Source organism: Lepidochelys olivacea (genome assembly GCF_965140295.1).
Source record: "Lepidochelys olivacea isolate rLepOli2 genome assembly, chromosome: 7".
Taxonomy (NCBI): Eukaryota; Metazoa; Chordata; order Testudines; family Cheloniidae; genus Lepidochelys; species Lepidochelys olivacea.
This window is the reverse complement of record NC_140417.1, coordinates 125269587-125293487: the sequence shown is the minus strand read 5'-3', so window position 1 is coordinate 125293487 and position 23901 is coordinate 125269587. Positions and strand designations below refer to the sequence as shown.

General features: G+C 63.9%; 3 protein-coding genes across 3 annotated transcripts; 1 reads left to right on the top strand and 2 right to left on the bottom strand.

The window, feature by feature from the left end:
- Positions 1-595: 595 nt before the first annotated feature.
- ZDHHC16 (zDHHC palmitoyltransferase 16) lies at positions 596-8899 on the bottom strand. The gene is made up of 11 exons (XM_084633836.1): positions 8792-8899; positions 5649-5901; positions 5026-5220; positions 4475-4563; positions 4142-4170; positions 3318-3451; positions 2941-2988; positions 2246-2331; positions 1793-1916; positions 1618-1688; positions 596-1106 (listed from the first exon to the last, which is right to left on the bottom strand). Exons 2-11 carry the CDS (start codon positions 5883-5885, stop codon positions 992-994), a joined length of 1128 nt encoding a protein of 375 aa, XP_084489962.1. The 5' UTR covers positions 5886-5901; positions 8792-8899; the 3' UTR covers positions 596-991.
- Positions 8900-9023: 124 nt separating this feature from the next.
- EXOSC1 (exosome component 1) lies at positions 9024-14757 on the top strand. Its single transcript, XM_084633837.1, has 8 exons — positions 9024-9136; positions 9961-10076; positions 11508-11582; positions 12346-12434; positions 12809-12842; positions 13556-13606; positions 13710-13794; positions 14302-14757. Exons 1-8 carry the CDS (start codon positions 9106-9108, stop codon positions 14406-14408), a joined length of 588 nt encoding a protein of 195 aa, XP_084489963.1. The 5' UTR covers positions 9024-9105; the 3' UTR covers positions 14409-14757.
- Positions 14758-16028: 1271 nt separating this feature from the next.
- On the bottom strand, positions 16029-23369 carry PGAM1 (phosphoglycerate mutase 1). Its single transcript, XM_084633305.1, has 4 exons — positions 23191-23369; positions 18594-18868; positions 17239-17419; positions 16029-16969 (listed from the first exon to the last, which is right to left on the bottom strand). Exons 1-4 carry the CDS (start codon positions 23327-23329, stop codon positions 16800-16802), a joined length of 765 nt encoding a protein of 254 aa, XP_084489431.1. The 5' UTR covers positions 23330-23369; the 3' UTR covers positions 16029-16799.
- Positions 23370-23901: the final 532 nt, after the last annotated feature.

Sequence of the window (23901 nt, the reverse complement as noted above, 5' to 3'; positions counted from 1 at the left end):
CCACCTGAGCCTGCATGTCCGTCCTGCACTCCGCCAGCTGGAGGGGTTTGCTCCCTGGGGTCCTGTTAATTGCCCCACTCCCTGCCCCTTTCAGGGCTTTGCTGTGTCCTGCAGGCAGGGGCCCCACTCTAGAAGGGCCCTCCTGTTCCCAAAGCTGGCCTTCCCCACTCATGTCTATGCCGGCTCTGTCCAGCAGCAGCACCTGCTCATCCCCTGCTGGCTGGCGGGGGCAGCACCCCTCAGGCTGGGTGCCACAGCCCCTGCTTTGCCCAAGGTCAGCCCAGGACTCGGGTCCCTGGGCTCTCAGCCCTGTGCCCTAACTGCTGGCCCATGCTGCTTCGGGCCCTCAGGGTGGGTTCAGTCTGTACCCTGTGTCCTCTAGTAGAGCAGCCCGACCAACCCTGCTGCCCCAGGAGCTGGCTGTTCCCTGCCTCCGGGGCAGGGTCACAGCTCTCCAGCTGCAGGAACCCCCGCGCTGGTGCCCCCTATGTGCATTCTGCCTCAGTGGGCAAAGCTTCCCCCTACCACTCAGCCCCCGGCAGGCTGCCCCAGGGCTGGAACCGGCAGGACAGCAGCAGGTAACACTCCAGCTGCATTAGTGAAAACTTTTTCTTTTATTTCTGGCATTTAAAATCCCCTGTGGGGGAGGGAAGAAGAGAGGCCCCCAGCAGCTCCATGCCCTGAGTGCCAGGTGGGGAGTCTCTGCTGTCCTGTACGTGTGAGTGCCCTGGGCCCTGCCCCACGTGCAGGTGCCGTGGGGTACGGGCTCAGCCCCACAGAGAGCCACCCTGCACATGCTGCCCACCTGGCCCTGTGTCTCCAGAATGCAGCATGTCACCCCCAGGCACCGCGAGCTGCCTGCAGCCACGCTGGGGCTTGCTGGAGGGGTCAGTGAGCGGAGGACACCCCGAGGAGGTTCTGCTGGTTCCAGGCTCTGCTGGCCCGGGCTGGGGGGCGGGTACCACAACCTGTGCCTCTGCCCCGACGTCCATTAGATGGCCAGGAGAGGTGCACGTGGCTCTGTCACGCAGGGAGGCCGGTCCCAGCTCAGGCCAGTTCCATGGGGCAGGTGTGTAGAAGGTAGCAGGACACGGGTGAGCCAGTGTCTGGGGGAGGGAACAGAGCCCCTTGGTGAGAAGATGAGCCCTGGCTACCAGTCCCCACGTGGGGGCCAGGCTGGCTCCAGCCTCAGCCCCTCTGGCCCTGCCCTCCCCCAGGCGGTGCCAGTATCCACCTTGCCAGGGGCCCCCAGTGCTGTAGTACAAGGGGCCCTCAGAGCCCATGTGTTGGGGGGGCTCTGGGCCAGGCTCTAACATCCTCCATAGGTGACCACAAGGGCCAGCTACCAGCCTGGTGAGTCTAAAGCAGCAGGGGACTGAGTCAGCGAGAGACCCCAGGAGTGATTCCATCACCCCTGGGCAGCTGCCGTGCAGAACCATGGCCACCCCCTTACCCCCGCAGCGGGGAGTCTACCTGCGCGTGTCCACTGGGCAGCTGCCGGGCAGAGCCATGGCCACCCCCTTACCCCCACAGCGGGGGGTCTACCTGCGCGTGTCCACTGGGCAGCTGCCGGGCAGAGCCATGGCCACCCCCTTCCCCCGGCAGCGGGGAGTCTACCTGCGTGTGTCCACTCCCAGGAACACCTTCCAGTTGTCCCAGGCGCCGTAGCTGTAGGGGTTCCTGAACACCTGTGCCAGAGGGAGGGCCGCCGTTAGCCTCCCCAGCCTGGGTTCCCCGAGCACCTTCAGCCCGCCCCCACCATCCCAGCCTAGAGCATGGGCCCTGCACTCACTCTGCCTTTCTTCTGCAGCCTCTGCCTCTCCTTCTTGTTGATGTGTCTCTCGATGCTGGTCTCCCCTCGGCTGATGAGGGCAGCGTGCCACAGCGTGAGGGCCCCCAGGGCCAGTGCTACGGAGCTGGGGGGAGAGCAGATGGGGGGGGGTGATGGGGGGGGAGGGGCCAAGCTGAAGCATGCTGGGAACCCTGACGGGAAGCTAACCTCCACTTGCTGCAGAGCCAGCTGCCTCCTTGCCCCAGGGAGGCCCAGGGCTCGGCCAAGGGGAGCAATTGGGCTCCCCGTGCGCGTCTCGCTGTATTTCCTCCAGGGAAAGCCCCAGGTTCGCCAAGCCCAGCTCGCCTGCCAATTCAGGGGGCACAGGCATGCTCGCCCTGCTGTGCATGGGAGACAGGTCTGTGCTGACTGGACCCGGTAGCCCAGCCCTGGACACCCGCCCAGCCCAGTTACCTGCACAGGACCCAGAGGTAGACTATGCTCTTGTGGAAGGCCCTCTGGCGGAAGGAGAAGGTGGGGGGCGGTGTCTGGTAGTACGTCTGCAAGGAAGGGCACGCGGGCAGGTTAGGCCAGACTGATGCTGGGCATCCATGGTCATTGGGGGTGACTCTACCCCCCCCCGCCGATGTAAATGGGCAGATGGATAGACAGAAAGCGAGTGCGTGGCCAGACAGACACCTCGCAAGAGACAGCGGAAGCGAGATCACAAAGCACTGGGCATGTGGCTAGTGCAGGGCTGAACCCACCCAGCAGCCGGGAGCGACGGGACAGCCGCCAAGCAGGGCCTACAGGCACTGTCGGAGCAAATGGCACAGGTGGGTGCTGCTGCCAACCACAAGGGCACCTGCTGCTCCCCCGGCCCAGGAACCCGAGTGGCACAGGGGAAGAGCTGTTCACACAATGCCGAGGTGCTGGGGCAGTGTCCTGGCAGAGATGCCTGGCCCATCCCAGAGCGCGGGTGGGCGGGGCAGCTGGCTGAGACTCCAGCCCTCAGCATGCAGTGCTCCAGGACAGGGTGGAGCAGTGCCTGTTGGGGGGACAGCACCTTTTGTGGGGGCCATGCTGCTAAAGCCAGGGGCTGTGCTGGACCCTAGACACAACTCCGCGCCATGTTGCCTTCAGCAGCTGGGGGAGTAGGAATAGCCCACCTGGTTGGCAGCCACCTGCAGTCTCTCCTTCTCAAGCAGTTTCATTCTCTAGTGGATGGAAAACAGGGCGCCAGTTACACGTCTCACAGCAGGGGCGCCAGCCCCCTCCCCCACGTGCCCAGCGTCCTTCGGCCCCGCTCACTGGGGCTGGCTGGCCCTGCCTGCGCCCCTGTGCTGTGTTCAGCATGAAACCCGGAGCTGCGGCCAGGCTGCCAGTCCAGGGGCAGGGGCACTGGCCTCCCAGCCCGTTTAGCCCCGGCTCCTGCCAGCCCAGCGAGAGGGTGATGGGCACAGGACAAGGGCCTGAGCAGAGCAGCCACGAACGCCCTTGGCTGGCTCAGCTGAGCCCCTTCCCACAGGCCCGGGGGCCCAGTCACCTCAATGGCAGCATAGGCCTCCCGGAACATGTCCCAGCTGCTGATGCCGCAGTAGATGCAGCCCATGGTCATGAAGAGGCAGAAGGAGAAGAAGTAGCGATGGTTGTAGTGTCCCACGCAGTTATTCAGCCATGCTGCGCCAGGGTTAAAGATGTGTAATGGGCCGGGCTGGCCCCACACTTCTCTGCCCAGGTTCCCACTCCCCGCTCCGCCGAGCCCAGGAACAGCCGGGGAGCTCCTGCCGCAGCTGCTCCTGCCGCAGCTGCTCCTGCCAGGAAGGGGCAGGAAAGCAGCCCCACAGCTTAAAGCAGGAGCCCAGCATGCACGGCCCCATCTAGCGCTCACTGAGCCCAGCCTGCTGGGACCTGGGCTGCACTTTTAAACCAGAGGTGTCCAGTGCCCCAGCCTGGGTCAGAGCCCGGCAGCTGCACCAGGACCCACGAGCAGCAGGGCTGGGCACAGAGTGCAAACCCTTCCCTTGATCAGCACAGCCAGAAACTTCCCTGTGCCCAGGCTGGCCTTCAACCTGCTGGGTGCTGCCTGCTGCTGTCTGTCCGCCAGCCCCGGAGTCTGAGCGGAGCCGCCCTTCCAAGGGCAGGTTTCTGTACGACCCCAGGCGTCCCCTTTCGGCAGCGCCAGGCGCTCAGTGAGCATCACGGACCTCCTGCCAAGCCTGCTGCACCCCTGGCTCACTGGCACCACGTGGGCATGAAGAGCTGGCCCCCAGCGTGCCAGGACAGCACAAAGACTGCCCCCTTTCTGCCCAGAGCCCTGCCCCCTGGGCTGGTCAGGGGCTGCAGGGGGTAGCCTTTGAGGAAGGATACGGCAGTGATGGTCCATCTTCAGCACACACCTGGGAGAAGGAGAGTGGCACACGCTCAGCAAGCATGCGACCAGGATGTGGAGACGGGCTCCAGCTGGGGTCTCCCACCTCGGCACAGCCCCCCGGGACTGAGGCAAGAAGCCAGCAGAGCAAGGGGGCAGAGGAGAGCGGCTCACCTGCTGCAGGTGCCCAGTGGTGCAGGGGGTGGGGTCAGGTGGGGGAAGCCCCTACCCATTGCAGATGCTGCAGTGGTGCTGGGGGGGGGCTAAGTGGGGGGAGCCCCTACCCATTGCAGACGCTGCAGTGCTGGGGGGGGCATGGGGGGGCACCCTACCTGTTGCAGATGCTGCAGTGGTGCGTGCGGGCAGGCTTGGGGGAGATGCATTTCCTGCAGATGGAGACGGCCACGGTGTTGCTCTTGGCCTGCGGAGGGAAGCGTGGGCTGGGCCGTCACCGCTCAGAGCAGCGCCCCGCTGGATCCCTTAGCCATCTGCCCAGCCCGCTCAGGGCTGCCCTCGCTGCCCCGCCAGGACCCTGCTCGCCCCTTGCCCAGAGCCCTGGCAACTGTGAGCCAAGCCCCGCGTAGGCGCCTCACCATCCGTCTTCAGCCAAGCTGGAAACTAAGCCTGATGGCCACTTGCCCCATGGCTCCGAGCCAGATGTCTCTGGAAGCCCAAGGAAGTGGTGGCCAGTGGGCCCAGCCGTGGCCCCTGCTCCCTGAGATGCACCAAGAACCCAACTAACTGTCCACAGAGCCTCCTGCTGGGAGAGGCTGGGGCTAGAGTAGCCAGGAGCTCCCCCCACAGCCAGCTCCTGCCCCACTCCCCACAGCGCCCCCAGGGTGACGAGGGCCAGCAGCAGCTGGTGGCCCAGGCCTGCCCCTACCTGTGGGGGGTGCCCTGGCGGGGTGGTGATGGCCATGTAGTAGTGGAAGAGGATCATGAGCAGGTTCCAGTGGCCGTAGACGAGGTGCCAGCAGATCCAGCCGGGCGGGTAGCTCTGCAGGATGATGGGCAGCAGGCAGATGTAGACAATGGCCACGATGGAGCTTGTCAGCACGATCACCAGCGCCACGAACACCTGCAGGGAGGAGCAGAAGAGGGCCTGAGCCCCCAGCCCTCAGTGCACCCCCCCGCCCTGCACTGAGCCCCCAGCCCCAGTCCACACCCCTTCCTCAGCCCCAGTGCTCAGCGCACACCCCCTTTCTCCGCTTTGAGCCCCCAGCCAGCCCCCTGCCCACTCCACCCCGAGCCCCTAGGACGTGGGGCACATGACTCTTTACACAGCTGACCCAGATTTCATTGGTTTTCCCACTCTGGCACGGTGCCCGGACCTCAGGCAGCAGCACCACTAAAGAGGAGCTAGGAATGGGCAAAGCACCCCCCTGCCAGCTCCAACTTGGGGGGCAGAAGGCTCTGGGGCTGGAACAGACAGCTGGGGGGGAGGAGTAGCCCTGAGTAGAAGGGCACTCACCCCACCTGGCGCCCCCCACCCCGCAGGGCACTCACCACGCCAAACCAGCGAGTGACGTGATCCACCAGCCAGTAGATGGGCTCGAAGAGGGAGTCCAGCACCACGTCACTGTTGGTGAAGGAGTTGTAGAGCAGGGAGCGCAGGCAGAGGTGCCCATAGCGCCACAGCTGCTGCGCCCGCCATGCCAGCCTGACCCTGCGCCGCCGGCCCACCCGCAGGCACTTCACACAGAGGCGCATCACCGCTGAGAACGCCCGCCGGCGGCTCCTCATCCCCGCCGCACACCGCCTGCGGGAGCAGAGCCCGGCTCAGACCTCGCGCGGGGAGCGCCGAGCCCAGTGCCCCAGGGCAGCGCTAGGGACCGGGGCGGGGCCTGCCGGGGGGGCTGTGCCGCCAGGACCGGGGCTGCCGGGGGGGCTGTGCCGCCAGGACCGGGGCTGCCGGGGGGGCTGTGCCGCCAGGACCGGGGCTGCCGGGGGGGCTGTCCCCAGCAGTCAGTGCAGCTGTACTGTCCTGACCTCACTGCTCTGGTACCAATGTTTCTGCCTTGCCCTGCCGGCGGTACTCACTGGCATGCCCAGCCCATCCCCGGGAGGGGGCAGAGGAAGCCAGTGACCTTCGGTTGGCCTGGGTGGGGGAAGCAGAGCCCGGGCAAGGGGAGTGAGCCCAGCTCCTGGGGCTGTCCTGGGTAACTGTCTGGAGGACGGGGAGTGCAGAGCCCACAGCTCCCCGCCCCCCATCCTGGCACAGGTGTTCATTGGCCACATTTCGCCTTTCCCACTCCAGATGCAAAAGAAACCAGAGATGGGGCTGAGGGCAGCTCTGCTGGGCTGGCTCCCGGGTGGGAGCTCAGACACTGCCAGCTCCTCCAGAGAGCCCCACCTGGCCCGATGGAGCCGGGGAGCCCCCAGAGGGGTACAGGTGGCATTAAAACCCACACCACCATCTCCACCCCAGCAGAGATGGCAGCCTCCCTCCTGGGGGCTGCTGGGTCTCGGCCCCCTGAACCTAGCACTGGGGGCTATTCCCCTCTCATAGCCCCAGTCTGGGGGAGCCCCACAAGTTATCCACCGCCCCCCCAGTCCAGTTCATCTCGGGCGAGCCTGGGAGACAAGGCTGGATTGATTCCCATTGCGCAGCCCCTGAGCAGAGGCCCCAGGATGAGCTGGCCAGTGGGTGCAGCTGGCATTGGGCATGGGGTGAATGGGGCCCTGCCACGCTGGGGTGCTCACCCATCTCCGTGGGACATGCCACAGCACATCCAGCATTAACTAGGAGAGGCTGCCCCGGGACCGCCCCGGGGCTCAGGCACAGAGCCGGGCACAGCACACAGGGGGTGCCAGGACAGTGCAGCATGAGCTGGGGCGCCGAGCCTGTCTCCCAGCCTAGCTAGCACTCGTCTCTGGGGAGGAATCATGCTGAGCAAAGCCTCGGCCCAGCCGCTCACAGACCTGTCTCCTGTCTCTGCCAGCATTTACCCTCCCCCCAGATTTGTCCCTTCGCCCATTCTGTCCCCATTTAATCCTTGATTCCTCCAGTCCCCCCATCAGTCTTGTTGCCCTTCTCTGGGCTCCCCGCATTCATCCCCAGTGCTCTGATATGGGGCTGGGAGGTTCTTCCTCCATTTTCTCTTGGCTGAGATATTATTCAGCTCTGCAGAGGGCTTTGGGATGTGACTGTTTTACCTGGGAAAGGCTCTGACAGGTGAAGATACCACAGCATGTTAATGACTTAGCCCTGGACAGCCAGCAGGGGGAGCTCACGCTGTCCTTTTAGTGTGTCCCACTAAAAACGGGGCGTTTTATTCAGGAAAATCCTGTAGTGAATTAAAGTGAGTGAACTGAAAAGCAGACGGGGGCAGGCAGAGGGCAGCTCGTGCCTCAATGCATGGCAGCCAGGGTGGCATGCGGCTCACCCTGCCCCCACTGAGCTGGCATCTCCTCTGGGCCATGGGGCACAGGCTAAGGGTATTTCTGAGCCTGTCTTCGCCCCCGATAGACGGAGGCTGTGGAACAGGTGGGGAAACCCACGGGCAGGGGGATCTGCCCAGCGTAACGGTCAGACAGGCTGGTCCTCGCCTCTGCCCTGGGCTGGTGACAGGCAAACACGGGGGGCTGCAGAGCTGAGCCCCCCCAGGCAGGCAGACCCCCCCAAGGGGGGCGCACAGGAGGTGCCACCGCGCAGGGGGGCAGGAGAGGGATGCACCCCCCAGACACTCCCCTGACACTCCGCCCCTCCCCCTCTGACACCCCCTTCCCGACACCCCGCCCCTCCCCCTCTGACACCCCCACCCCGACACCCCCTTCCCCCTCTGACACCCCTCACCCCCCAACACCCCGCCCCTCCCCGTCTGACACCCCCTCCCCGACACCCCGACACCCCCTGCCCCCTCTGACACCCCTCACCCCCCAACACCCTGCCCCTCCCCCTCTGACACCCCCTTCCCGACATCCCCCCGCCCCTCTGACACCCCCTTCCCGACACCCCGCCCCTCCCCGTCTGACACCCCCTCCCGGACACCCCGACACCCCCCGCCCCCTCTGACACCCCCTTCCCGACACCCCACCCCTCCCCGTCTGACACCCCCTCCCCGACACCCCCTGCCCCCTCTGACACCCCTCACCCCCCAACACCCTGCCCCTCCCCCTCTGACACCCCCTTCCTGACATCCCCCCGCCCCTCTGACACCCCCTCCCCGACACCCCGACACCCCCCGCCCCCTCTGACACCCCCTTCCCGACACCCCACCCCTCCCCGTCTGACACCCCCTCCCCGACACCCCCTGCCCCCTCTGACACCCCTCACCCCCCAACACCCTGCCCCTCCCCGTCTGACACCCCCTCCCCGACATCCCCCCGCCCCTCTGACACCCCTCACTCCCCCAACACCCTGCCCCTCCCCCTCTGACACCCCCTCCCCGACATCCCCCCGCCCCTCTGACACCCCCTCCCCGACACCCCGCCCCTCCCCCTCTGACACCCCCTTCCCGACACCCCGCCCCTCTGACACCCCTCACCCCCCCAACACCCTGCCCCTCCCCCTCTGACACCCCCTCCCCGACATCCCCCCGCCCTCCCTGACCCCTCTGACACCCCTCAAGACCCCCCCCGACACTCCGCCCCTCCCCCTCTGACCCCCCGCCCGGCAGGCCCAGGCCCAGGCCCAGGCCCTCCCTTACCTGCCGCCCGGGCCGGCCCGCGCCCCGCCTCCATCTGCCCCGGCCGCAGCCCTCAGCGCCCGCCCGGCATCTCCCCGGTACCTTGGCCCCACTGCGCCGGCGCGGCCTCCCACCGCGGTGCGCGCTGGGAGCCGTAGTCTCTCCCCTCCAGACTACAACTCCCAGAGGGCGCCGCGCGGGCCGGCGTCCCTCCCCGCAAGCGGGTGCAGATCACGTGGGACAGCGGACCAATAGAAGCGTCGCTTACAACCGCCCCTTCTAGCCGGAGCCAATGGGAAAACGGCTTTCTCGGGGAGAGTCACAGAGAGGCAGGCATGGCCCCGCCGGTGCGGTACTGCGTCCCCGGTGAGTGGGGGGGGGCCAGCTCCCCCCCCGACCGGTCCCCGACCCCCCCCGCTCTGTCCCCCCTCCCCCCAGACCCCCCCGCTCGGTCCCTGCCCCCCTCCCCGGGGCCGGCTGGGTCCCCCCAGACCTTCCCCCCCGCTCGGTCCCTGCCCCCCTCCCCGGGGCCGGCTGGATCCCCCCAGACCTTCCCCCCCGCTCGGTCCCTGCCCCCCTCCCCGGGGCCGGCTGGGTCCCCCCAGACCTCCCCCCCCGCTCTGTCCCCCCTCCCCCCAGACCCCCCCCGCTCGGTCCCTGCCCCCCTCCCCGGGGCCGGCTGGGTCCCCCCAGACCTTCCCCCCCGCTCGGTCCCTGCCCCCCTCCCCGGGGCCGGCTGGGTCCCCCCAGACCCCCCCCCGCTCGGTCCCTGCCCCCCTCCCCGGGGCCGGCTGGGTCCCCCCAGACCTCCCCCCCCGCTCTGTCCCCCCTCCCCCCAGACCCCCCCCGCTCGGTCCCTGCCCCCCTCCCCGGGGCCGGCTGGGTCCCCCCAGACCCCCCCCCGCTCGGTCCCTGCCCCCCTCCCCGGGGCCGGCTGGGTCCCCCCAGACCTCCCCCCCCGCTCTGTCCCCCCTCCCCCCAGACCCCCCCCGCTCGGTCCCTGCCCCCCTCCCCGGGGCCGGCTGGGTCCCCCCAGACCTCCCCCCCCCGCTCTGTCCCCCCTCTCCCCGGGACTGGCTGGGTCCCCCCAGACCTCCCCCCCCCGCTCGGTCCCTGCCCCCCTCCCCGGGGCCGGCTGGGTCCCCCCCGACACCCCCTGGCCGGGCGGGCCTGACACGGGCTGTCCCTAGGCGAGCGGCTCTGCAGCCTGGAGGAGGGCGCGGCGGGCAGCGGGACCTACACCCGGCACGGCTACGTGTGCGCCGCCCTGGCTGGCTGCCTGGTGAAGACGAGCGAGGACGGAGCGGTGAGGGGGGCCGGGGGGCTGGGCCCGGGCCCGGGGAGGCGGAATAAGCCTCGGGCCTGGGGAGACTCCCTCGCAGCTGCACTGGGAGGCTGCCGGTGCCTGGGGTGCGCCCAGCCCCCCTCGGCCCCGTTCCCCTCCCTGGCCCAGGGAACCCCCGTGAGTGAAACCCCCCCGAAGACCCCAGCCGCCGTCCCCGCCCGCCCAGCGAGGGGAGCTGCCCTTGGTGGGGTGATAGGCAAGGCTGGGATATTGGGGTACAGCGTGCTGAGGAAGGACAGGCAGGGAAAAGGGAGGAGAGGTTGCCACAGATTTTAGAAACCTACAGGCTTGGACTGAGGTTGAGATGGGAGCAGGAGACAGACTTGCTGAGAGGCTCTGGGTAAGGACACGAGGGGCACAAACCAAGGGTGATGTCATGGTCGGGGTCTACTACAGACCCGCTAGCCAGGAAGAAGAGGTGGGTGAGGCTTTTTTTAAACAACTAACAAAATCCTCCAAAGCCCGGGACTGGGTGGCGATGGGGGACTTGAACACCCAGACATCTGCTGGGAAAACAACACAGCGGGGCACAGAATCTCCAACAAGTTCTTGGAACGTATTGGAGACAATTTTTTATTTCAGAAGGTGGAGACAGCTACTGGGGGAGAGGCTGTTCTAGGTTTGATTTTGACAAATAGGGAGGAACTGGTGGAGAATTTGAAAGTGGAAGGCAGCTTGGGTGAAACTGATCATGAAAAGATGAGATTCTAAGGAATGGTAGGAGGGAGAACAATAAAATAAAGACAATGGATTTCAAGAAGGGAGACTCAGCAAACTCAAGGGAGTTAGTAGGTAAAATCCCAGGGGAAACAAGTCTAAGGGGAAAAACAATAGAAGACAGTTGGCAGTTTTTCAAAGCGACATTATTAAGGGCACAAGAGCAAACCATCCCACTGCGTAGGAAAGACAGGAAGTCTGGCCAGAGACCACCCTGGCTTAACCAGGAGATCCTCATGATCTAAAACTCAGAAATAAGAGTCCTACAAAAAGTGGAAACTAGGTCAGATTCCAAAGGGTGACTACAAACATGGCTGGTGGGTGGAACCCTACTCTGGGGAGGCTAGCCCCCAGCTCCCCCCATGGCTGGAGCCACAAGACCCTCTGCGCCCCTGAGCCACAAGCCCAAACCCTGCAACCGGTGGTGCTGCGGCAGTACCCGCCTATTATACCTGCCGCCCATGAATATAAACAAATAACTCAAGTATGTGGGGACAAAACTAGTGCTCAGCCTGCATGGGGCTGTGGGGGCTGATGGTCTGGGCTGGCTAAGCCCCTTGGCCGCGCCGGGCCTGGTGGATGTGGCTCGTGACAGTTGCTGGCTCCGTGGGAGGTGGGAGACCCTCGTGCCAGGCGCTGGGCTAACCGGAGGCTCTTCTCTCTGTGCCCATGCAGCTGCCGGTGGTGTCTGTGGTGAGAGATGCTGAGTCCCAGCTCCTGCCCGATGTAGGGGCCATCGTGACGTGCAAGGTAAAAGCAGCTGAACCCGCCAGGCCTGTGGGGCCTGTCTCACCACAGGGGCGCCACGTCGGGGGTGACAAGGAGAGCACTTTGGGTAGGGGGAAGGGCAGGAGTCCTCTGCAATAGATGCCCAAGGAATGACCGGAAAATTTTACAAACCTTGCCCTCTCTGCCTGTGTGCCAGCCTTCTCCCAAGGGGCTGGCAGGCTGGGCCGGGTCTGGGAGTGGAAGGGAGCCTCTTGGCTGTACAGCACCAGTTCCAGCCAGACCACACTGCTCTGGCTCCGGGTGCCACAAGCTGCTGACTCTCGTCTCCTTGTCTGGTGGGGCAGGTGTCAGCATGGCGGACCCCCCATCTCTGGCATTGGCACCCTCAGCCTAGAGGCCAAGGAGGGTGTGGGCCATGGAGGCTGAATTCCTGTTTTCCACCAGGCTGGCCCTGCTCTGCGGAAGAGCTGGAGGCCTTTGTCACCAGGGCTGCAGGGCAGACATTAAATCCTGGAGTACTTGGCTCCTGTGCCAGGCTGGAGGGGAATGGGGTGCTGTTTAGGGGGAGCGGGGTCAGCCTGGCATGGATTGCCCCACCCTGCTGTGGCATTGACTCCCCTGGGAGCAGGAAGGAGAGCCAACTGGCAGGAGAAGCAGGGACGGCATTAGGTCCCCTAGAGTAGATCTGGGAGGGGCCTGTCCCTGCTGGTCTCACTGCCCAGTACATGGGCACCTCTGGGGGCAGCGCTCAGCCCAGGGTTCATGCCAGACTCTCTCCCCACAGGTGTGCAGCATTAACTCCCGCTTTGCCAAGGTGCACATCCTGTACATCGGCTCCACACCGCTGAAATCCGCCTTCCGAGGCACCATACGGTAGGGCCTGGCCTTGTCGGCCCTTCCCTGGGGGAGGGTTGGGTTCCTGCTGGTGCTGCCCCCCCACCCCTGAAGTAAGGGGAGTGGGGCCAGCTCAGATAGGGCCTCGTGTCTGTAATCCCAGTGCTGCCTTATCCAATGACTGGCCCCTGCAGGCTAATGCCTTCAGCCCAGTGCCAGGCGGTGTCCTGGGCCCTCCTGCCAGCCTGGGGAACAGCCTGCCCCGGAATGAGGGGCAGGCAGGGGACGGATAAGTCCTTTTGGGGCAGTTACTGCTGGGTCTCAAAAGGTGGGAGTAGCCCTGGGCCCTGCTGCCCAGTGGGAGTGGGCCTGTCTGCCTGCCCCAGTACTAGGATCCCTCTGTCTCCTTACAGGAGAGAAGACATTCGAGCCACAGAGAAAGACAAGGTCAGTCGGGTGCTGCCTGCTTCTGTTACTGCCCAGCGTGGCAGCTGACATCCACCCTCCCTGCACGTGCAGCCGTAACCCACCCACCCCCGGCATGGCTCGCCCCACTCACCTCCCCGTGTCTGCAGCCGTAACCCCACCCCATCAGCATGGGTCACTCCACTCACCTCCTTGTGCGTGCAGCCCTCCCACCCATCCCTCAGCATGGCTCACCTCACTCCCCTCCTGTGTCTGCAGCCGTAACACCCCACCCCATACGGCTTGCCCTTCTCACCTCCTGCGTGTGCAGCTGTAACTCCCCCAGCATAGCTCACCCCACTCACCTCCCCGTGTCTGTAGCCGTAACCCCACCCCTCTGGCATGGCTCGTCGCATTCATACCTCGCCTGCTCAGGCTCCCTTGGGGAGGGAGATTTGCTGAGCTCGGGGTCTCCCCCCGATCTCTGAAGGAAGCCCCCCTCCAGGACAGGCTGAGCAGGGTGCAGTGTTTGGGGGGGTCTGTGCCGAGCTGGCAGGTAAGTGCCCACAGGGCTGTGAGCCATGCTGCCTGTGGCCACTGATATGGGGCTGTTATCAAGGTAATGGGACTCACTGGATGTGGCTGTGGGACTCCTCTCTGCAAAGGGGACTGGCCTTGGTCCAGACCAAAGCTGCTCTCCTGCTTGAACTGACTTCTCCTGCCCCCCTCCCTGCGCCTTGTGTTCTCTCTGGCAGGTGGAAGTTTACAAGAGTTTCCGTCCTGGAGATATAGTCCTGGCTAAAGTGGTATCCTTCCCTGCAGGGGTGGGGTGAGGCACGGAGGGGAGTAGCCAGCTGGGCTTTTCCAGCCCAGCCCTGGAGCCTTTTCCCTTAACCTGCCTGTGCCTAGATCTCCCTGGGGGACATGCAGTCCAACTACCTGCTGAGCACAGCAGAGAATGAGCTGGGCGTGGTGGTGGCTCACAGTGAAGCAGGTAAGAGTTGCTGGCTCCCCAGGCCTGGCAGGGAGAGCTGGCCAGCAGCCTCGCCTCCAAGTCCCTGCTACCCCTGGGCCTCCCCTGTGGGGGAGGAATGAGCATCAAGACCCTGTCCTGGGTGTTAACGCTCAAAGCCTGGGAGTTGACAGCGCAGTGGGTAATGGCTTTGTTCTCTCGGGGTTAGTGAGGGACTGGGAGCCAGGATTCCTGGGTTGTGTTGCTAATAACCCTGCCTTTGCCTCAGCAGGCCCCTCCGTTCTTCTCCAGCCAGTGGGGAGGGGAGCCTGGGTGATGCGCTGCACAGCACTGTGGTCCCTTGGGAGGAGGTGCTGGCAGCGGGCCATGTGGACTCTCCCCAGAGGGAGCTGCAGTCCCAGGGGGGCTTGAAACGTTCCTTAGTCCGAGCCCCTCCCTGCTGGACAGGCTGGCCCAAGCAGGGAGCTGCAGCAGGCATGTCCCAGCCCTTGGGGAAGCTGGACAGTGACCTGTTGTTCTTGGCTCTAGGGGCACAGATGGTGCCAATCAGCTGGTGTGAGATGCAGTGCCCCAGGACACACTCCAAGGAGCTCCGCAAGGTGGCCCGAGTGCAGCCGGAGTTCCTGCAGACCTAGCTGGCCATCCTGAGCCGCCAGCTTTGAGCCTTGACATGGGGGCTGCAGGCAGGCAGCCAGCCAGCCTGCCTCGGCTGTCATCCCTTAACCAGAGCCTAGAGTAACCCCCACAGGCCAGTGAGCTGGGGCTTGACCCACTGCAGGGCAGAGCGCCAATGCATGCAGCCTGCACCTGCTGGAGCAGCCACTGGATTTTGGATTGTGTTAAGGCTAGTGTGGGGGGATCAGGGTCCCCTCTTTCCTTCTGCACGTGGCACCCCCGCCGGGGCCGGGGCCCGGGCCCTGCTCTCCAGTTAGGTTTCTAAACTGCTGTGCCATGAACAATAAATGTTTTCCTGTAGGGCTCTAAGCTCCTGTCATGCTGGTGAGGGTACTGCTGGGCTGACTGAGGGTGCTGCGTGGCCATGCCCACAAGCTGGCATCTCCTGCTGCTGTCTGGGCACTGCACAGACAGCTGCTCTGTTCAGGAAGGGGCACTGGAGAGCCAGCACAACTGACCCCTGGTATGGGCCCCTGTGCCACTTGGTGCTGGACTTGACCCCCAGGCTTAAATGGAACCACTCTAGGGGGCTGCCCCTGCTGCCCAGCCTTGGCTTCCCCTATGGCACTTCTGCAGGAAGGAGTGCACTGTCCCAGAGCGAGAGGCCAGACTCAATAACTGGCCATAGGGTGGGACTGGCCTCAGGGGTGTGGGCAAACAGCCAGGGCCCAGACAAGGGAGGATTGCCCCCTCTAATTCTGCAGTCCTCACACTGCTCCTGAGAAGGGGGTGTCTGACAATCACTCTTCTCTAAAGCAGTGGTTCTCAAACTTTGTACTGGTAACCCCCTATAAATTATTAAATATATTTAACACCATTATGAATGCTGGAGGCAAAGCAGGGTTTGGGGGGGAGGCTGACAGCTCCTGACCCCCAGTTTGAGAACCCCTGCTCTAAAGTCAGTTTTCATGACCCCTTAAATTTCCTCTAAGCTTCCCAGCCCTTGGGTCCCACTATCCCCATGTAATTGATTGGGGGGAAAGGGGAAGCCTACCAGAGTGGGTCCTGCACAGGGTGTTCCCTTGAAGGAGTTCAGGTGGCACATGGCCTGGGCACCTGTCACAGCCCCAGGGAAAGCCTAGGCATTGCAGGAGCCCTCTTGTGTGCTAGCTCTTCAAGGCAGCCTCCTAGCTACCCAGCTCCACCACGGTAGCAATGCAGGGCAGGCTGCAGTAGTCACAGCTCAGAGGCCCACTAGCTAGCACCGCTGTGAGAACACTGTTGCTGCCCTGGCAGGGGCTGTGTGGATCAGGGCAGGCCCAGCCATGAGCAGTCCTCCTGCTCTTTTGTCATCAGCAGTGCCGGCTCCTTTCCAGCAAGTGTTCCAAGGGTCTGGGCTCCAGGAGCAGCTGGAGGGATTGTGCCCAAGGGAAAGGGAGATCGACTTTGTGCCACGGCTGGAGGTGGAGGAAAGGGAAACGGACCCTTTAAGGTCCCAAGGCCCAGTTGGGATAGACAAAGGGCCTAGCCTGTGCATGTGTGTACCTGGTGTCAGAGTGCCCAGGGAGCCTGCATGCCCATACTCGCCCCAGTTTCATCATTGCAGGGCCCTGCCAAGGGATGTGAGACAGACACAGGGGTTATTGCACATCACTCCTTTATTGTACTTAACAAGACAACCGCTATTGTTGGACAGTTACACTAGAGCCAGTGCGAGGCCAGTGCCAGGTAGACAAGCGCAGGGCTAGCATACAGCAGCCATCTTCACTAGCACTACACAGCAGGTGAGGGGGCAGCTGTGGCAGCAGAGGTTCTAGAGGGCAGGGCAGACGCTAGCTGCACCCCCTCCCCAGCCTGTGGTTTGAAGGCAATAAATTAACGAGCTGCCCCTGGAGAGCTACAGTCACTGGCTAGCACACGCCCACCTACTGAGAACACAGCTACAGGGGCCTGCAGCCCAAACCCCCCGGGGGCATGTGAGAGCAAGACTGGTCCCTGACTCACACCTCTCCTCCCTGGTCCATGTGCACACACCTGGAATGACTACAGCAAGCAACAGTAAAACTCATGACAATGACAAGAGCTCCCAGTGAGGTCAAGCACAGCTAGGAAGGCCCAGGGTGACTGTCTAGGGAACGCTTGGGTTGGCCAATACCTTACAGAGTCACTGGTCCAGCCCAGGGTTCGCTGGAGCCTGGCAGAGGTGGTTACCACCTGGCTATGGCCATTGGGCTTCCCCCATCTTTGAGGAGAGGCTCTAGCTGGCCTGTGGGTTTGCAGGGTTGTCTACAGAGGGATGCAGGTCCCAGGGAGCTGGCTCTGTACTCGGTTCTTATGGCTGTGGGCAGTGTGTGCAGGGGAGGGGTAGGAAGGGGGCTCATCTACTGCTCACAAGCCTCCACAACCTGCCTTCACTTCTTGGCTTTGCCCTGAGCCGCCACAGCCTCCATGGCCTTGCGGACCGTCTCCTCATCCCCCAGGAACTGCATGGGCTTGATGGGCTTCAGGTTCTTGTCCAGCTCGTAGACGATGGGGATGCCAGTGGGCAAGTTGAGCTCCATGATGGCCTCTTCAGACATGCCTGCGAACACAAGGTACAGTCACCCACCGAGCACCCCGCACCAAGCCCCACGCTTGCTCCTACAGCAGGGCGCTGCCCACCCCAGGGGCTGCAAGAGCAGCAGGGAGCTCAGTCCCAGCAACAGCCCCCAGGTTAGCACTTCGGGAGAGGGTCGCTGGGGGGGAGAAGGGGTGGGCCCAGGACTGAGTTGACACCTTGCTGAGCTTGGGGCCAAGCCAGCCCATAGCCCCACTGATTCACAGGCAACTCAGGCCATGAGTCTGCCGTACCGTCCAGGTGTTTAACAATCCCTCGCAGGCTGTTGCCATGGGCAGCAACGAGAACTCGCTTGCCCTCCTTGATCTGGGGGACAATCTCTTCATTCCAGAAGGGCAGGGCCCGGGCAATGGTGTCCTTCAGGCTCTCGCAGGTCGGCAGTTGGTCCTCCGTCAGGTCGGCATAACGACGGTCCTGGGGAACAACCACCAACAGCCCTCAGTCGCCATGGACACAGGTAGCAATGCCTAGCTAGTGAAGTGCTTTGGGCTCATGGTGAGTTACCCCCATCGATGTGGTCACTTCTACTGTTCGTGCCCTGGAACTGGGAGTTCCTGCAGGGAGCTCCACCCACCACTCTGCTGTCCTGGTCTGCATCCCCACAGGGTTATTGCGGGGAGGGGGGCAACCCAGCTTTGCAGAGCAAACAAACCCATTACAGAGTGACCCAGAGTACGCTTAGGCCAGGAAGGCTTTTCCTAGTTCCTGAGGCTCACCTGGATTCCTGTGCGTTTCCAATGGCTAGTAGACATTTGTTCACCTGTCAGCTGGGTTCTGGGGACTGCAGATCCCTATCTAGGGCAGGGTTTCACTGCAGAGCAAACACCCAAGGGAGCTACACGGGACTGTAACGAATAACAGCATAACAGGCTCCCAGCCCCTGCTTGTGCAGTGCCTAGTGGAGTCAGTATCTTCCCTTGGGACAGGACAGCGAGCAGAGACCAAGACCAGCCAGCAGTGCACACTGCTGGCTTCGGAGATCTTTACAGTTACTGGGGACATGGAGTCAGGGCAGAGCTGCATGCCAGAGACCACAATGGGAGAAGAGGCGCCCAGGGCCATGCCAAGTGCACCTCCACCCCAGCCCTAGGCTGGGAGACCAGGAGCCATGGGAAGAGGACTGGCGCTGGGCCAAGGACTGACTGACTGGTTTGACCACTGAACTGGGAAAAGACTTCATTTTGGGTTGTCCTAAAACGACAATTATTGGGTTTTTTTGCCAAAACAACAAACTGAAAATTGTTTTGGGTAAAACGAAGCATTTCATCCCTATGTTGCTTCCCCTCTGAAAGAAGCCAAAACTATCTACGTTTCAACCCACATAGTTCTTTTGGGCAACCCGATTTGCCAAATCTCTGTGCAGTTTTGGTTGACCCAAAACTGCATTTTTCAGCAAATAAAAGTATTCACCCCAAAAATGTCACCCAGCTCCTGTTAGGACTACGCAGTAGCACCCCCTCCCCCTGTTCACACAGGATCCCACAAAACGGCGACCCTCGTGCCAGCCAACATTCTCCCCAGCCCAGAGGCCCACCATTCGGCTGTTGTGGGGAGAGGGAGAAGGCAGAGTTGCAAGGGCCCACCTTACCTTGCTGATGGTGCTGTAGAAAGGGTGGTCCGGTTCCATGGGAGGTGGTGGGACGTCAAAGGAACGCCTCCAGATCTTCACCTGGGCCTCCCCATGCTTAGCAGCTGTCTCAGCCTTGTTGAGACCCGTCAGGCCACCGTAGTGCCTTTCATTGAGGCGCCAAGTCCTCACCACAGGCAGCCACATCTGGTCGATGGCATCCAGCACTATCCAGAGAGTGCGGATTGCCCGCTTCTGGACAGAGGTGAAACAGATGTCGAACTCGTAGCCAGCATCTGGAAAGGATCAGAACCCCAAGGCCATCAGCACACAGCACCCACGAGATGCAAACGAGGGGAGGGAGCAGATGCAGGAGTCTCACGCTGGGAGCACTTCCCTCTTTTAGTCCAACAAGCCAAGCTCTGATGGCAGGCTGTATTTCCCCACCACCAGAGACCACATTGGCCCCCAGAACTCCCTGGCCTTAGCCTTTCCGGGGCGCCACTGCCTACAGCCGCTACTTTATGCCCAGCCCCAGCAGGCCCCCAAGGCACTTGGGATTCGACCAGAGGTAATAAGGTATGGGCTTCGCCCACTGGCAGTGAATAGGCTCTACCCACGGCATCGGGTTTGGGAGGTCACATTAGCTCCTGTCATCCGGTCTCAGAGGCCGGCATTGATTTGTCCTCAGACTGAGCAGATGGCGTAACCCGATGGACCAGCCTGCGAGTCGCAGGGTACCACAGAAAGGGATTATTTTGCCCCAGAAGGGCTTTAAGCTGCAGATCCTCTGCTCTCCCCAGTGCCTGACAAGGGCGAACATGCCCGCTCCACAAGCTGGCCCCCCTTCCCAGCCTGGCCAAGCTGTGCCTACCAATTACAAGGCAGCTCAGCTCACTGAAGTGGAAAGACAGGATGCTTATGTAACCTCAGTGGGGTGGAGATCCTAGGCAGCATCTGCTTCCTCTCCAAAGCTCTGGGGAGCACACGGGGAGAGCTGCAGGTTCATAGGGCAGGGCTGGAGGAGAAGAGGGCTCTGAGAGCCCCCTCTCCAACCAGAGGAGCTCTATCACCGGCCTGAATCCATCTCAGCAACATGAGAGCATCTACAACAGAAGTGGGCAAACTACGGCCTGCGGGACCATCCTACCCAGCCCCATAGCTCCTGGCCAGGGAGGCTCGCCCCCCCAGCCCCTCCCCCGCAGAGGCTTTCAAATAAGCCTGTCCTGCCGCTCTGAGCAGCATGGTAAGGGGGTGGGGGGGGGGGGTTGGATAAGGGACAGGAAGTCCTAGGGGGCAGTCGGGGGGGGGGGGGGTTGGATGGGGCGGAGGTTCGGGGGTGGAGTACCAGGGGGTTGGGGATGACAGGGAGCAGGGGGGTTGGATGGGGGGGGAGGGAGTTAGTGACAGAGATCCCGGGAGAGGGCGGTCAGGGGACAAGGTGTGGGTGGGGGGTTGGATGGGTTGGAGGTCCCGGGGGGCCTGTCAGGGGGCGGGGGTGTGGATAGGGGTCAGGGCAGTCGGGGGCTGGGGGGGGAGGCCGAGTTGGATAGGGGGCAGGGCAGTCAGGCTGGGGGTTGGATGGGGGCAGGGTCCCGCAGTCAGGAGACAAGGAGCAGGGGGGTTGGATGGGCCGGGGGTTCTGAGGGGGGCAGACGTGCGGGGCGGGGCCAGGCTGTTTGCAGAGGCACAGCCTTCCCTACATAAGAATGGTCAGACCAAAGGTCCATCCAGCCCAGTATCCTGTCTGCCGTCAGTGGCCAATGCCAGGTGCCCCAGAGGGAGTGAAGCTAACAGGTAATGATCTAGTGATCTCTCTCCAGCCATCCAATTCCACCCTCGGACAAACACAGGCTAGGGACACCATTCCTTACCCATCCTGGCTGATAGCCATTAATGGACTTAGCCTCCATGAATTTATCCAGTTCTCTTTTAAACCCTGTTATAGTCCTAGCCTTCACAACCTCCTCAGGCAAGGAGTTCCACAGGTTGACTGTGCGCTGAGTGAAGAACTTCCTTTTATTTGTTTTAAATAAATGGCCCTCCATACCGTTTTGCAACTCCGATGTGGCCCTTGGGCCACAAAGTTTGCCCACCCCTGATCTTGAAGCTCTGGCCCTACGCAGCACTGAGTGGGCAGCTAAGGACCCCCAGGCCCAAGCCATACCCCCACATGGGCCACACAGCTGCAACGGTGGGGAGCATGATGCATTGCTGGCAGTTGCGCCAGGCCGGGCCTCCCTTGCAGAGGCACGTGAGCTGTCAGCCAGCAGTGGTGCACCAGCACAAAGGACAGCTCCGCATGCAGCAGGAGGTTACTGAGTTCCAGGGAACACTGACTGCGGCAGCCAGAGTCAGACAGGAACCCAGACAGGAACCGGGGGCTCCGCCACTGCCTCAGAAATCCCCTCATCCTGGTAGGCAATACAGCTCCTCCGAAAGCCAGGCTGACTTCTCCCCTGGAGCGCGCCTGCCCACAACACGCCCCACGCCGAAGAGGACCAGGGCTCTGAGGAGACGGGGCAATAGGGTTACGCAAGGCTGCTGAGTGGGTTCCAGGGTGCGGTGGAAGGGGGCTATGCAACACAGTGCAGCTTGCTAGGGCCCACCTGGCACCCGACTCCTCTCACCCAGGATCACACTGCCCACGTTCTCCTCCCGTCCCAGGTGTCCAGGGGAGAGTGGCCAACCTGCGTGAGAACCAGCACGGGCTGTGACTTGCCAGAGGGGCTTCAGCACAGATTTGCCCAGACACTTTCTATTCTGGGACATTTTTGCTTCACACACTCCGGCAACGTGATTAGATAAACCAAGCTCTGTCCCACCCCCAGGTACAGTGGGCCGGCACCTATCACATTCTGCTGCACCCGGGTAGCATCTGCAGGAGGAATAAATCAGGCACTCTGCTGCCTATGGTCTCATTTTGAGTCTAGCAAGCAAGAGGGATGAGACAGGTCCTGCAATTTCCTGTCAATGACTCTGCTTCCCTCACAGGGCTGTGGGGAGGAAACACGCCAGCACTTGTAACCCACAGCCAGAGCACGCTTGGTCTCACTACTGCAGAGAGGAGGGCTGTGCGTCCAGTCACAGCTGAGACGTGCATGTCGGAGCACCACTTCTGAATGACTCAGCGCCAGGGAGAGCGAGACAGAGGAGCCCTTGCAAAGGCAGCCTGCCAGAGCAGAGCATCTCGCTGGTTGCACAGCGCTGCAGCCCCAAGTGAGGGATGGGAGAGAAGGGGCATGGAGGGACCGGTCACCACACGGCTGGGGAAGTGCTGTGCAGGGAGATAACGTATTGCCCTTCCGCACCGTATTGCGGAGGGGCTCAAAACACTTTATCCTAATGAAGCTGGGCTCTCCCAGTGACCAGGCTGCCCATCCATCCAGGATTAACTCCTCCTCAGGGCCAGAACAGGCACACATAGGCCCTCACAGCCCTCCAGCCTCCCTGGAAATGGGCGAGTACTACTCCATTTTGCAGGTGGTCAGAGGCAGAGACATGAGACACTTGCCCGAAGTCACAACACGTGTCAATGGCAGAGCTGGGAATGGGAGCCAGGACTCCAGACTGATCAGCTCCTTTATGGGCAGGATTCTTTACAGCCTGGGGGGCCAAAGCGCAGCCCCATGATAGTGCCCGGCTCTTGTCCCCTCCAACGGGGCCAGGCTGTGCCCTGGCAGAGACCAGGGCCAACGGATCAGCTCCCTTTTACTCACACTGAACTCACAGCCTGCGTTGAGCGTGCCACCGAGATCACCCCGGAGCCCGGTCCTCTTGGCCCGCAGTGCCCTCCCAGCTAGCCCTCCAGCCCGAGCCTTTGGCAGCAGCACATCCCTGCGCAGCTCCTGTGACAGAGCCAAGCCCAGCACCCCCAGGCAGGGGGTGGCCCCTCGCCGAGCCGGGCACCCTGAGCATGGACCGGGGGAGGGGGGTGCTGACAGGCTCCACTCTTCCCACTGCCGCTCTGGCTGGGGCTCGGCTGCTGCCACCCCCCCATGCAGCACTGCGGTCCCGGTTCCCCCGGCCTCGCTGCCCCAGTGACTCCTCCCAGACCCGGTACCGCTCCCACCCCCCCCCCGGGCCCGGGGCCACCGCGCCCCCCCCCGGGCCCGGGGCCACCGCGCCCCCCCCCGGGCCCGGGGCCACCGCGCCCCCCCCCGGGCCCGGGGCCACCGCCCCCCCCCCGGGCCCGGGGCCACCGCCCCCCCCCCGGGCCCGGGGCCACCGCCCCCCCCCGGACCCGGTACCGCGCCCCCCCCCGGGCCCAGGGCCACCGCCCCCCCCCGGACCCGGTACCGCTCCCCACCCACCCACCCCCGGGCCCAGGGCCACCGCTGCCCCCGGACCCGGTACCGCTCCCCCCCCGGGCCCGGGGCCACCGCCCCCCCCGGACCCGGTACCGCTCCCCACCCACGCACCCCCGGGCCACCGCTCCCCCCCATACCCGGTACCGCTCCCCACCCACCCCCGGGCCCAGGGCCACCGCCCCGGCCCGGTACCGCCCCCCCCATACCCATACCGCTCCCCCCCCAGACCCGGTACCACCGCCCCCCCCAGACCCGGTACCGCTCCCCCCTCCCGGCCCCCCCATTCCCAGGGCCCCCCCGGCCCGTACCTCTCAGCGCCTCCCCGCCGCGCTGCGCCTCCTGGCTGCCGGCCGCGCTGAGGTCGGCGTCGTACCAGCCGCTGAAGCGGTTCTCCAGGTTCCAGGCGCTCTCGCCGTGCCGCAGCAGCACGAGCCGGTAGGCCGCCATCTTGGGACTGCCGCGCTCGGGCCGGACTGCGCCAGACCCCGCCCCGCCCGCGAGCCCGCCCCCGAGCCTGGCACGCATGCGCGTCTGGCCCCAGGACGGCTCGTGCGCCCTCAAGCCTTTCCCGCGAGCAGGGCCCGACGCATGCGCCCACTCTTCCTTGCGCCCCCAGCATTGCCCCGGAGCCCCACCGCCAATTGGAGCATGCGCAATGTGAACAAGACGCTGCGGCGCATGCGTCCTGGAGGGCCGCCGGGGGAGCACGAAGAGCACGGAGCGCACGTGAAGGGCAACGTGACCTTCAGCTGCCGTGACGTCACTACCACCGTGACACTGTTACCATACAGTGTGGATCAGAGACGCCGCCGAAATCTCCCTGGGGCCTCCACCCCACCCCCACCGCCGGCGCGGCCCGCCCTATCCCCACGCGCCAGCAAGGGGCGGCCGTCTGATTGGCTCTCCGCTGCACGGCCCCGTTTCCTGGGGCAGAACAACCAATCAGAGCTCTCACCCTCCCTCACCGACTCGAAGCCTCCTCAGGTGGCGGGAGGGGGAGCCACAGGCTGCCCAGGGGG

Excerpts from the sequence above, each read along its gene's own strand:
- ZDHHC16 (XM_084633836.1), bottom strand. The coding sequence starts at position 5,885 with ATGAGGAGCCGCCGGCGGGCGTTCTCAGCGGTGATGCGCCTCTGTGTG. Across the intron at positions 2,989-3,317 it reads AGGCCTATGCTGCCATTGAG|AGAATGAAACTGCTTGAGAA; the intron begins GTGACTGGGCCC and ends TCCATCCACTAG. Across the intron at positions 1,107-1,617 it reads CTGGGAGTGGACACACGCAG|ACACTGGCTCACCCGTGTCC; the intron begins GTAGACTCCCCG and ends TCCCTCCCCCAG.
- EXOSC1 (XM_084633837.1), top strand. The coding sequence starts at position 9,106 with ATGGCCCCGCCGGTGCGGTACTGCGTCCCCG. Across the intron at positions 11,583-12,345 it reads GGGCCATCGTGACGTGCAAG|GTGTGCAGCATTAACTCCCG; the intron begins GTAAAAGCAGCT and ends CTCTCCCCACAG. Across the intron at positions 13,795-14,301 it reads GGTGGCTCACAGTGAAGCAG|GGGCACAGATGGTGCCAATC; the intron begins GTAAGAGTTGCT and ends TCTTGGCTCTAG.
- PGAM1 (XM_084633305.1), bottom strand. The coding sequence starts at position 23,329 with ATGGCGGCCTACCGGCTCGTGCTGCTGCGGCACGGCGAGAGCGCCTGG. Across the intron at positions 18,869-23,190 it reads CGGCGGGGAGGCGCTGAGAG|ATGCTGGCTACGAGTTCGAC; the intron begins GTACGGGCCGGG and ends GATCCTTTCCAG. Across the intron at positions 16,970-17,238 it reads GATTGTTAAACACCTGGACG|GCATGTCTGAAGAGGCCATC; the intron begins GTACGGCAGACT and ends TTGTGTTCGCAG.